The sequence below is a fragment of the Theropithecus gelada genome, unplaced genomic scaffold (genome assembly GCF_003255815.1).
Source record: "Theropithecus gelada isolate Dixy unplaced genomic scaffold, Tgel_1.0 HiC_scaffold_15876, whole genome shotgun sequence".
Classification (NCBI taxonomy): Eukaryota; Metazoa; Chordata; class Mammalia; order Primates; family Cercopithecidae; genus Theropithecus; species Theropithecus gelada.
This window is the reverse complement of record NW_020257632.1, coordinates 42,142-55,741: the sequence shown is the minus strand read 5'-3', so window position 1 is coordinate 55,741 and position 13,600 is coordinate 42,142. Positions and strand designations below refer to the sequence as shown.

General features: G+C 36.7%; 1 protein-coding gene across 1 annotated transcript in view; it reads right to left on the bottom strand.

The window, feature by feature from the left end:
* LOC112617078 (cytohesin-interacting protein-like) overlaps positions 1 to 13,600 on the bottom strand; it is a 32,189-nt gene that overhangs the window by 2,594 nt on the left and 15,995 nt on the right. The window contains exons 6-7 of the mRNA XM_025373804.1: positions 10,096 to 10,165; positions 1,348 to 1,414 (exon numbers count right to left, since the gene is read on the bottom strand). Of these exons, the coding sequence (XP_025229589.1) occupies positions 1,348 to 1,414; positions 10,096 to 10,165 (137 nt within the window). The remainder of the gene's footprint in view (positions 1 to 1,347; positions 1,415 to 10,095; positions 10,166 to 13,600) is intronic.

The following is a 13,600-nucleotide window of genomic DNA, read 5'->3' as shown; positions in this document are numbered from 1 at the left end:
GTCATAATGCTTTCCTTTTTGCTAATACAACCTACTTCATTTCATCTTGCAATAAGTGATGAATTTCTTTTGATTTGAGAGCAATTGCCTTATAGAATCACATGCCCTGGATGTTTACTATGCATCTAGAAAAAGCAGAACTCCCTCAATTGCTCAAAAAAATGTATACAACAATGACTTTATGAGGACCCTGACCTAACAATGTTGTCTATAATACAAGGCCGTTCCTATAGAACAGCAAGAATTTATATTCACCGGGCCATTCAGGATGCTCCAGAAGTGGAAATGAGGCTAAAAAGCCCTCACATCTAAAGAAAGCAAGGAGGTGGCTGAATTTACAAGGCCATAAAGAAGTTTTTGTATTAAATACTTCTGCCTCTCTAACAAACTTCACTACCCAAAAAAGCTATTATGAATTTTTTAAAAATATTAAATGAAAATATAAAAAAGAGAAGTAACTTGCTCGTAAGTTTCAAACACTTCAATAAAAAAACACAGAACTTTATATCAGAAATCTAAGCCATAAATTAGTGACTAGTTAAGGATTAAATTGTTATCTTTTTGGTAAACAAATTGATTATCACTTTTAATGAATATTCTAGGTTAGAGACTTAAGCTGGTGCTATTCAAAGAAGAGATAACCTATATTTCGCACCCACATAGTGGTTTCAGTGAATTATTTGCACACAAAAGTTCATTCCTTTGGTTACATCTGTCACACAGCAAATAGCAAATTAACACATTTTAAACTCAACCCTTCCCTTAAAAATGTACTCAATGGCAAGAGCCATGCATTTACTGTTGTAATAATCTTACACATTTCTGTCTTGGTCTTGGGGGCCATGAAAAAGAAATTCTCTGAATAAACGCAACTTATGCAATTTAAACAAAAGACAGGAGCTCTACCCAATAAGTGTGCAACCATTCCAGCTTTAATAGCTTCTAGAAACTATACAGCCCCGAGCCACGATTTTTTCAGAAACATAATTCATTCACTGAAGTAGAAGGAAAGTCAGGCAATCTTCCCCAATGATCTTCTAAAATCTCCAGATGCCTGTTTTTGAGCGTGTGCATCAGTGTGCATGTGCGCATGCGCATCTGCGTTGTGTGTGTGTGTGTGTGTGTGTGTGTGTGTGTGTGTGTGTGTAGAGTAGTGGATCTGACTTGCCTTGAGCCTCCTCCAAATACAGCCACTCCAAAGCTCATGCCAAAGAAACACAGACCCGTTTCTTTGACCAGCACTAGTCAAATTTTTCTTATAATGATGATAATCTTAAAACAACTTAGAGGCAGAAATACTGAAAGAAGTAATGTTAGTGTGGTTTCTGAACAGGAAATTGCATTTACCATGAAGCAGACGATGTTCCTGTAACTGCAGAGATCTGTACTCCACCCATTTTTGTTTCAAAGTTTGCTGTGAGATTAAAAAAAAAAAAAGTTTTTATTATTAGGAAACCCCAGTGAAGCTAGCAATTTAATTTTAGGTGTTGAGATTTGTCATTAAAATTTTTTACCTTTCTTTCTAGTACTACCAATCCATCTCATCCATTTAAAATATTTTTGCTGTATAAAAGGAGGATATTGGGCCAACAAGCTTTCTTTGAAAAAAAACAATAAAATATATTTTTATTTAAAAAATTATTTTAAAAAGATATTTGCATCTGTGAAAATGTACTTGCTGTTTAGGCAAGCATTTATACTCCAGGATTCCCACATCTGTAGGATGAAGACAATAATAGAGCCTAAACCCTGGAAATGTTATGAGGATTAGATGAGTGAATAGATGTACAATTTTTAGAACAGTGACTAGAACTTAGTTAACGCTCTACAAATATCATCATCAACATACAAGCCTGAAGACCTCCACTTCCCAGGTTCAAGCGATTCTTCTGCCTCATCCTCCCAAGTAGCTGGGATTACAGTTGCGCCTCACCATGCCCAGCCAAATTTTTGTAATTTTAGTAGACATGGGGTTTCACCATGCTGGCCAGGCTACTCTCGAACTCCTGACCTCGTGATCTGCCCACCTCGGCCTCCCAAAGTGCTGGGATTACAGGCGTGAGCCACCGCACCTGGCTTGGACACCTATTTATTTTCCACACCAAAAAAGAGAACAGAACTGTCTGAAATGCTTCCTTAGTGGGCTAAACTTAGAACACTGCTAAGTACCCTAACTTGTTAACTGCTTCCCTTCTTGGCTGCCCCAGCACAGGAGAGCTGAGGCCCACAGTGGAAACTAAGTAGCTGCCACATGGGTCAAGACAGCACACAAGTCCTAGCCTATCCCACAGAGGGGACTGAGGCAATGGCAATGTAAAACAAACCAGGCAGAAGGCATCTGAAGAAAACACAGCTATAGGCTCACTCTCTCCCATTCCTTATCCTCTCCTCTTCCCCTTCCTTTGCCAGTTCAGGTCCCTATAGCGAGCCCAGCAAGTGGGCACAGCTCAGGTTTTCCTGTGGACTCTTATGCCAAAGGAAAGACAGCCTACTTGAAACAAGCAGTCCTTCCCACAAAGCAATCTGCAAGGAGTAGATGAAGGCTAAAAAGGAAGAAGAAAAAATGTATATTTAGGGAAGGATTAAGGGAAAGAAAATAATAAAATTGCAAGAACATCATTAAATGCTTGAGGGGAACATGGCTTATTCCTCAGTCTTAAAAGATTGAACAATAACTGGGCAGAATTTTCTAAACCTTGATACTAGTAACATTTAACAGCAACCCTTATCGTTGCCAATATAAAATCGAGCAATAAATCAATCAAATGCTTGACTCAGTCAACTTCTTGTTCTTTCTGTACCATAATATAGTCTAGAATAGCTATAATACTGCTTTGAGGGCTGAGGGCAGTGGCTTACATCTGTAATCTCAGCACTTTAGGAGGTTGAAGTGGGAGGACTGCTTGAGACCAGGAGTTTGAAACAAGCCTGGGCAACATAGTGAGACCTTATCTCTACAAAATTCTTTTTTAAATTAGCTGGGTATGGTGGTGCACACCAGTTCTTAAGAGGCTGAGGAGGCTGGGCACGGTAGCTCACACCTGTAATCCCATCACTTTGGGAGGCTGAGGCTGGTGGATTGCCTGCGGTCAGGAGTTGGAAACCAGACTGGTCAAAATGGCGATACCCCATCTCTACTTAAAATACAAAAATAAGACGGGTGTGGTAGCAGGCACCTGTAGTCTCAGGTACTCAGGAGGTTGAGGCAAGATAATCGTTTGAACCCAGGAGGCAGAGGTTGTGGTGAACTGAGATCGCGCAATTATACTCCACCCTGGGCAACAAGAGCAAAACTCCGTCTCAAAAATAATTAATCAATTAATTTTTTAAAAAAGAGGTTGATGTAGAAGGATCCCTTAAGCCTGGGAGGTTGAGGCTGCAGTGAGTTGTGATCATGCCACTGCACTCCAGCATGGGCAATAGGGTGAGACCCTGCCTCCAAAAAAAAAAAAGGACTGCTATGCTGTCTTATTCCCGGCTTTTAACTATGTAAATCTGTGGTTATACAAAGGTCAAAATTAGGGACATAGGGACTATAAGGCAACAAGTACCTGGCATACATACCAAACACTTTCATCTTTCTTAAAGAGATTTATTTCCTACAGGAGACTAGAGTTCAGTGGAGGAGCATAGGGATAGGTCAGTAAAAACTAGAGACAGAAAGAAGAGGAAGTTACATTTCTGCACTTACTATCTAAAAATACAAAGTCAGCACTGGCCATATAGTCAATTTTTGGAAAAATACTGGTGTTGCAATATCTGATTTGTTGATTTGGCCCAGTCATTTCGGTTTGTCGTCACTTAAACCAAGAAAATACCAGTGTAAAGAGCAGATGTGTCAGAGTGACTAAGGGTTTTTCAACTGTAACCAAGCTTCCCTGTTTTTCTTTGGGTCTGTTTCTGCCTGTATTACTGACATCACAATTGTATATTTGGACATATCTGAGCTCTCATTAGATGAGAATTAAAGCACAAGTGAGATCTAACCCTGCTGGGCAGCATCACCTCACTGTGCCCAGTTGAGTGCCAGCTACATAGCAGCTGCTCAGTAAATAACGGTTGAATGAATACATGAAAAAAATGGCTTCCTAAAACAACTGTCAGCTGTCACACATTGGTTCCAAAGAAGTTTGCAATGCTTTCAATCTACAGGATTGAAATACAGCTGAACATTTCCATGGCACTTTAGTACTTCAGTTGCATTTTCACTGATAACATGATATTTAATTTTCATAACTTCCCTAAAAAGTAACATTCAAAAATGAATATTCAGTGTAACAAAATATTTCCCAGGCACTACACACCCAGTAAATAGCAGAAGTAGATTACAAACTAGCTCGCCCAGCTAGCCCATTGGATGTGCTGTTTTCATGTTAAACATTTGAATCATAGGTCAGAAGAAAGGGAATCCCTGAAAATGTGGATCAGAAAGGACCACTGTTTCTAAAGAAGAGCCCCTGGCCCCAAGAAGAGTCTTTGAGGGAAAGAATGCTCACTTACACAGGACGCACAAAGTAAATGTCATTGTGTGGAGGGGAAACCAGCCTGACTTTGGCTATGGGTCAGACCAAGACATTTCTGGCTCAAGAGATAAACGGAATCTCATAATTTCAAGATTAGAAACAGGACAGACATGCAAGATAGAAAGCAGAATGAAACTTAAAGTCTTCTGGACACAGACAAACAGAAAGAAAATTTTTGGCAATATATGGTTTACATGCACCTATCTGAAACACAGGTCGGAGCCAGGTTTTCTGCTGAAGAAAAAAACATTGGCTGAAGCTCCATCACTGGGAAAGGAGGCTAAGAAAAGCTGATGCTGCTGGCTATGGCTCATGTAGAGCTTGTATGAAGAAAGGCAGGAGTACCTAAGCACAGCCTCATGGCTTGAGCCAAACAGCTCACTGAGTCTCCAGGGAAGGCATGTAAGCCCCCAGACCTGGCTCTGGATTGGTAGCCTTGAAATGCTGAGTGGGGGCAAGCATCCAATTATCACTTTGTGCTGAAGGGAGAGGCTATATGCCATGCAAGGGAAGTAGGCAATCTAAATCCCCAGACACTCACAGATATTTAATGATAAAAAAGATTTTAAAATTGATAATTTGTACATGGATTCTCTAAATCAAATGAAAATAGAAAAGTGTTCAAGGCCTGGTGTGGTGGCTCATGCCTGTAATCCCAGCACTTTGGGAGGCCTAGGCAAGCAGATCACCTGAGGGCAGGAGCTCGTGACCCGCCTGCCCAACGTGACAAAAACCCTGTCTCTACTAAAAATACAAAAAATTAGCCGGGTGTGGCGGGCGCCTATAATTCCAGCTACTCCGGAGGCTAAGGCAGGAGAATCCCTTGAACCTGGGAGGCGGAGGTTGCAGTGAGCCAAGATCATGCCACTGCACTCCAGCCTAGGTGACAAGGGCAAAACTCTGTCTCAGAAAAAAAAAGAAAAGTGTCCAAAAAAGACTTTAAAATAAGAATGTTTCTAATCCTCTGAGAGATAAATAAGATCAATGTTTATAAGAACAAGAACTTTGGAATGGAAAAATCAAGAACAGATAGACATGAAAAAGAACTACGAGATAATAACAAAGTAATTTTTATAACTCAATAGAAAGAACACATTCTACACAGAACAGCTAGCAAGAACATTTCTGGAGATGTTACTAAAGAATTCAGAAATAATGTAACACAAAAATATAAATAAAGACCTATGAAATAGTCATTAGGAAGCATGAAAGATAAATCAAGAAACTATGTCTAATATGAATTCCACAAGGTAATACAGGAGTGGTATAGAAGGTATATTCCAAAAAGATTGAGTTGATAGTTTTCCAAAGCTAAAGAAAGTCTTTGAGCAGAAAGAGCACTATAAGTTCTACATAGTATAAATTTAGAAATGAATCCAGAACTAATTACATTGTAGTAAAACCATGGATCAATAAGGACAAAAGAATATCTTAAAGCAACCAGAAAAAGGTTTAAAGATGTCCACAAATATTGGTTTTCTAGAAGATCCAAAAATAGAAAATTCTGTAGAGAAAATTATCAAGAAAAAAAAGAAGCATAAAAAGTGGTACAAGATGCAAGAAAAAAATGGGGTACACTCAAACAATTTTTGACAAAAATTTAAAACATCAGAATAATATTTTACCATCAACTCAGTTAACAAATTTAAAAACTTTGTTAACAAAAGTATAAGTCACTAAAACTGGCTTAAAAAAAAAAAAAAACAGAAGTCCTGAGTAGTCTCTCAACTAATAAAGAAATTGAAACAGTTCATTAACAGTATTCCCATTAAAAAAGAATCCTAAACCAAGATGATTCAGATGGTATTATTAAAATTCTGCCAGAAAATAAGAAGAGGAAAACAGGTCATGCTAAGAGTCTAGTAAACTTGATACCAAAACTTAAAAAGATAATCTAAGAAAAGAAAATTACAGGCCAGTCTACCTGAAAAATGAGACTATCTTTCAAAATCCTAAATAAAATATTAGCAAATCAAATCTGTAATTACATTTACAAATTATAAATTTCAAGGATAAGCCAGGTTGGGTTTATCCTAGAAATGAAATGGTAGCTTTATACTAGAATATATTTGAATTTCATTCACATATTGACAGAATTTTTTCAAATGAATAAATGAGAAGACCAGCTTAACAGATGCAGAAAAAAGTATTTAATAAAAGTTAATGCACAAGCACTATAAACACTACCAGCAAACTTCGTATAGAAGGGAGTCTCCTTACTCTGAAAGATAACTCATTCCTAATAGAAAAGAAATTAGAATTTTCTTTAAAATCAAGAATAAAACAAGGATGCCTACAACTATGGTTTCTATTCATTGTTCTGTGGTAGCTCCTAAGCTGTGAAGTAAGGTAAGAAAAAGAACCAAAACTCATTCCTAACAGATAGTTATTATCGCTACAGTAAGTCCAAAATAATCTACAGATAATTCATTAGAGTTATTAAAATAGATATTACTATTCTATAATTTAGCAAAGTGTTTGAATATAGTAACAGCATAGAAAAATTAATTTCACATGTCTATTAACATCAATAAAAACTAGTTTTTCTAAAGAAGTGATAATAAGAACAAAAAACATAAGGTACAGAGGACTAAGTCTAACAGAAGATGTATAAGACCTATGTCCATAAAATTATAACCTTATTGAAAGACTTTCAAGAAAACAACAAAAAATGGTAAGATCATCCATCCATAAAAAACCTAATACCATATGATGTTGTTTCCTCAAATTAATATATAATATATATAATTATATTGTATATATAATTATTTTATATATATATATATTTTATAGTGTGATCAGAGCCAGGAATGGTGGCTCAGGTCTGTAATCCCAGCAATTCAGGAGACTGAGATAGGAGAATTGCTTGAGCCCAGAGTTTGAGACTATAGTAAGCTATGATCATGTTGCTGCACTCCAGCAAGGGCAATAGAGCGAGACCCTGTCTCCAAAAATAGACAAATAAAATGTGATATCAATCAAAACACCAACATTTATTTACATATAATCTGCTTTTATAATTTATATAGATGATCAAAGGACCAAGAATAACTGTGCCCAATGTGATATCAAGATTTATTATAAACAATTTGGGATAAACAAATTGACCCGTGAATCATATTAGAAAGCCTATCAGCAAATCCATGCATATGTGGAACTTGCTTAAAAAGAGAGGTTTTACTGCAAGTCAGTTGAAGGGGAAAGGGGGACTACAAAATAAATGCTACTGGAAGAACTGGTTATTCATATGGAAAAAAATTAAATTGGAATTTTCCCCATACCTCATAATATATACAATTTTATTCTGGATGAATTAAGGACGTTAAAACCTTTAGCAGAAAATATAGATTACCTGCCAAAAATAATTAGGAGCTCTCTCATAAAAAAAAATTAAAGGAGTAATATATTCAAAGTGCTAAGGGAATTAAACACCTACTTAGAATAATTCAATTACCTATCAAAACTGTCTTCCAATAGTAGCAGTGAAATAAAAACATTTTTCAACAAAAATCTACTTACCCCCACAGAAGGAAGTACTATAGCAAGACAGAAAGTAAACCTAGAGGTAAGGAGTAGAATGCAACAAACAGCAGCAAACATTCAAAAGGTACAAGTTGATGTATTTCTTCACTACCAGCTATAGAACAAAAATCTGTATTTTGTACTTTAAAAAATTGATACAAATTCTCTAAAGTAAGTATAATAAGGAATATAGGGTCTTAAATGGGCATTTTAAACATTGTATGGTGTTCATGATGTTCTGGAAGAGGATGGAGATACTGAAAAATTCATATATTGGTAAGTATGTACATTAAAACTTAAGACAAAAACATGCAAAGAATAGAAATTGCTTAAAGGAAGGAAATAATGATTTGTGCAAGTTAGTACTTTATTCCATAGAATATAACCCTATTTTTCATTCTTGTTTTCAATATTTCTTTTTTCTAAGAAAAGGTGAAAAAAATTAAACTTTTTAAAAAAGATGTTCACTAAGATTATCTTTCTTTTGCAAAAACAAATTAACTTTAAATTCAAGTACAATATGAAGCATTGTTTACTACTCATAAAAATGTAGTAACAAAAATCTTAGAAATGTTTTCTTTCAAGTCAACAATAAGATTATCATTATTTACAATATATTGATGATCCTAGCCAATGCTATAGGAGAGGAAAAATAAATTAGTTTCAATAATTGAGCTAAAGGGGCACAAAATTTTACTATCTGCAAATGATAAGAAACCTATATGGAACATATAAGGAAATCTATAAGAAATATTATTAGAATAAAGGGAGTTCAACACAACTGGATTTTTAAAAATTTCAACAAAATCATTAGCAATAAGTGGCTGAAAATTTAAAAGATTAATATAGCAAGAACAACAAGGAAGTAAACAAGAATGAATATAATAAAAGACATGTAAAAATATAGGAAGATAATTACAAAATATTTTTGAAGTCCATGAAAGATCTGAATAAACAGATTGAGATCCTGAATTCAACGTGAGAAAAGTGAAAGCCATAAAGATTTTAATTGCTCTCATTTATTTTATGAATACAATTCAATTCCTATCAAAATTTGAGCAGAGGTTTTTTCAAGGAATTTTATAAATTGATTCAACAAACCACAGAAATAAGCACAGTGGCAAGAGTATCCAAAACAATGCTGATGAAGAAAGCAAGACTTGTTGATGAATTGGATGTGGAGGAAGAAAAAGATACAAAATAAAATCCACTCTCTTGGGCTCAATAATTAATAAGCTCATATTTCATGAAGAAAACTAATAAATTTCAGCTGTTGCTAAATAAAGACGAAGTAAGCAAGCTGCCTATAGTAAACTACAGTCTCTGCTCAGATTGGCTACCTTGTCACTCTGCAAGGGGGAGATTGGGATGCAGAGGTCACTGAGACAAACAGAGAGGTCTTCCGAACTATAACTCAGATGCATGAGTGAGGGTCTGGACTTCATGGCTTAGGAGACCCTCATCAGCCAGAGAACTGAGATTTTTAAAAGCCTCAAAAAGCCATCCCAGGGAATTTTCACTAAACATCCTGCATTATTTACTATCTCTTGGACGCTAATTTCTTCCTCCTTTGAAGTTGCTAATGTATTTGCCAATGAAAGCAGATTCAAGGACAGTCACAGGATTGGACGGACAAGGTTTTTGTTTTAAGAATGAGGCAGAAGAGAAGGGGACATGGAAAAAGTGAAAAACCCAGGCCCTCCAACACACTTGGGAAAATAATGACTTTTTCGTCTTAATTCCAAACAAAATGTAAATCAACAGAGATCACAGGTGCACTAATGAAGAGTTCTTCAAGTGGCGTGCCTTCCTGTTGCCTTTCTGAGCCTCATAGACACACAGAAGGAGGAAGGAAGAAAGTGATTTACACTGGTTTGCAGAATTTGATATTCCTCCGAAGGTAATTGTGTGGCTCTTGATAATTCAGCAGTTTAGATTCATCACGACATTTCTTTTTCAAGGGCTATCTCAGTTCCTCAAATAGATCTTTATTTTACCACTCACACATTCAAGGATGAAAAATGTGTCTCGCTGCATTAAGTTAAATTACCTTTAAAACCTGCAGCTTTGCTTCAAGCTCTGTTCTTTTCAGAATCATTGTTCCATTAAGAGTCTCTATCCTGTTTTAAGAAAAAAAAAATAAAAAGAAGAAGGTGGGGAGTGAGTAACATGAGTGATTCATTTAAATAAGTACCATATTATGGAGTACTACACTTTGAGCACATACTATACTAAAAACGAAATATAAATGTTACAGTTCTCATGGCACTTCGAGTAGCTGGACCAAAGCCAAATCTTCTGATAACATTCAGAGAAAGAAAATAGGGGAAAACTCCCCTTGAGAAGGTGGCTATAAGAAAGGATCCTAGTTAATTTGTAAACTATAGCTTATTTTATAGAAGTCACTATGTGACAATGATGGCTGCTCTCTACTAGAATCTGTTCTTGTGAGGATGAGCTGAATGACCTCACTCACTTGGTAAACATTGATTGGGCATCTACTATGTACCAGATTCTAGAAACCATGCTGAACACAAGGGGCACAATAACAGAAACAATAGGCACTAGGGACTTTCACAACCATGGAATTAACATGCTACTTCTTGAAAGAGGGAGAAATCCTTTCCTCCCTAGGATTCTAGGAGCCTTTACCTCTGTAAATCTCCTTATAATTTTGGTACTAGAAGAAAGAGAAGTACAACTACTATGAGATAATAACCTTCATATGATTCTTTCATCTCAAAACATTCAGTTTACATACTCTAATCCTAGAATTATCGACTTACCAGTGTTCTATTCTTCCTACACCATACACATTTCTAAAAATAAAATACTGGTTCCATTCTGAGTGATTTGATTTGTTCTGTGTGTTCAAGTTAAAGGCTTTTATTTTGACTACTAAACCATCAATCTGAATATGATTTAAAAATTTCATTTGTGAATCACACACCAATTTTTAAAGTGTTGGTTCAGGTTCCTTCTTGTAATTAAGCTGTAACTCTATAAAGATACAAGGAATTTTTCAAGACATAGTAAAAGCATTAAATGTGGAGATCAGTTTTCCTCTATTTCTAATAGCATCGTGCCAGGGATAATCAGGTGGTAGCAAGCCAAATGCTCTCTGTTTTCTCCTTAAGGTGATGTTGACTCTCTGAGAAATAACAGGAATCCATATGAATCTGTTTCATTGGGATTAAATGTCAATTTGACCTGTTGAAGCAATAGATGTGTATGGGCAAAAGTGCAACCATTGATTTGGCCATTTTGCTCAGTATTTGCACAGACTGTCTCCCATTTTCCTGAATTTCCAACAGTTACCTCCATCTACCACCCCTATTTACCTATGGTCTACCCTCTTCACCCATGTGGAACATGCGTTCTGACTCTAACCACCAGCAGTTCCCCTCAGACTCTGCACGGTTCCTCTCCTTTGGATCCAGGGTTCTCTAGAGCAAGAACGCCTCATCCTTTACCCTGAACTCACAGGACCTATAGAGTTGGACTCAATTCGTTACCACCACCATCTTTCATATCTACTCTTACAAACACCCAAAGCATCCTTTGAAGTTTTAGACCAGAATCACTGAAGAACATCCAGCAGATTTTCTACTGGCAGCTTCCAAGGAGCATCCATAGCTGAAAAGGACAGATCCTGGCATCCAGAGCAGGTGGTCAATTCCCAACCCTATCACTTACTGGTTATGTGACCTTAACTAAACCCTCTCTAAGCTTCAGGCACTTCATCTATAAATAGGAATAAAATTAACCTCACGGGTGGCTGTGAAGAATAAATGAGACAACATAGGACCACCTCAATCAGAATAAAACTCAAACTTGTTGGCATGACCAAAGAGATCCATGGTCTGTCCCCAGGCCAACTCTCTGGCTTCATTTCTTATTACACTTTCTCTAATCCATCAACTACCAATTATACTGCCTTTTTTTCTTTCCCTTGTACATGCCAAGCCCATTTTGAGAACTCAGAGACCTCTCTCTTTGCCTGAAGTGCTCTCACCAGGAGTTCATTTGACCATCCTTCTCTTCATTTAGATCTCAACTCAAATATCACCTCCCCAGAAAAGACCACTTTACACATCTAAGCCAAACTAGCAGCCTCCTTACCCAGCATGACAGGCCATTGCTGTTTTGTACTTTTCTCATAGTAGTTATTAATAACTGAAATATAAACATTACTTAAATTTCAGGCTTTTCTGAGCCATTTCCTTCCATAATTATTAACGTACGAAGAGAGTCTTTATCTTGGTCTCTCCTGAGCCTATCACAGAGCTGGAAACATAGTATTTGCTCAATAAATATGATTTTAATGAATGAGCAAATTTCGTCATTTAACTATCCTAATAAGATTTTATTAGGTGCTAGTATTGTTATGGTAGAAAAATCAGTCAGACCTCTAACTGAGAAAGCCACTGTTCTATCAAGAAGTTTGGGGCTGACGAGATCGGGCGCATTCAGGGTGGTATGGCCGTATTGATGGAACGTACCTCAAAATAATAAGAGCTATTTATGACAAACCCACAGCCAATATCATACTGAATGGGCAAAAACTGGAAAAATTCCCTTTGAAAACTGGCACAAGACAGGGATGCCCTCTCTCACCACTCCTATTCAACATAGTGTTGGAAGTTCTGGCTAGGGCAATCAGGCAAGAGAAAGAAATCAAGGGTATTCAGTTAGGAAAAGAAGAAGTCAAATTGTCCCTGTTGGCAGATGACATGATTGTATATTTAGAAAACCCCATTGTCTCGGCCCAAAATCTCCTTAAGCTGATAAGCAACTTCAGCAAAGTCTCAGGATACAAAATTAATGTGCAAAAATCACAAGCATTCTTATACACTAGTAACAGACAAACAGAGAGCCAAATCATGAATGAACTTCCATTCACAATTGCTTCAAAGAGAATCAAATACCTAGGAATCCAACTTACAAGGGATGTAAAGGACCTCTTCAAGGAGAACTACAAACCACTGCTCAGTGAAATAAAAGAGGACACAAACAAATGGAAGAACATACCATGCTCATGGATAGGAAGAATCAATATCGTGAAAATGGCCATACTGCCCAAGGTAATTTATAGATTCAATGCCATCCCCATCAAGCTACCAATGAGTTTCTTCACAGAATTGGAAAAAACTGCTTTAAAGTTCATATGGAACCAAAAAAGAGCCCGCATCTCCAAGACAATCCTAAGTCAAAAGAACAAAGCTGGAGGCATCACGCTACCTGACTTCAAACTATACTACAAGGCTACAGTAACCAAAACAGCATGGTACTGGTACCAAAACAGAGATATAGACCAATGGAACAGAACAGAGTCCTCAGAAATAATACCACACATCTACAGCCATCTGATCTTTGACAAACCTGAGAGAAACAAGAAATGGGGAAAGGATTCCCTATTTAATAAATGGTGCTGGGAAAATTGGCTAGCCATAAGTAGAAAGCTGAAACTAGATCCTTTCCTTACTCCTTATATGAAAATTAATTCAAGATGGATTAGAGACTTAAATGTTAGACCTAATACCATAAAAATCCTA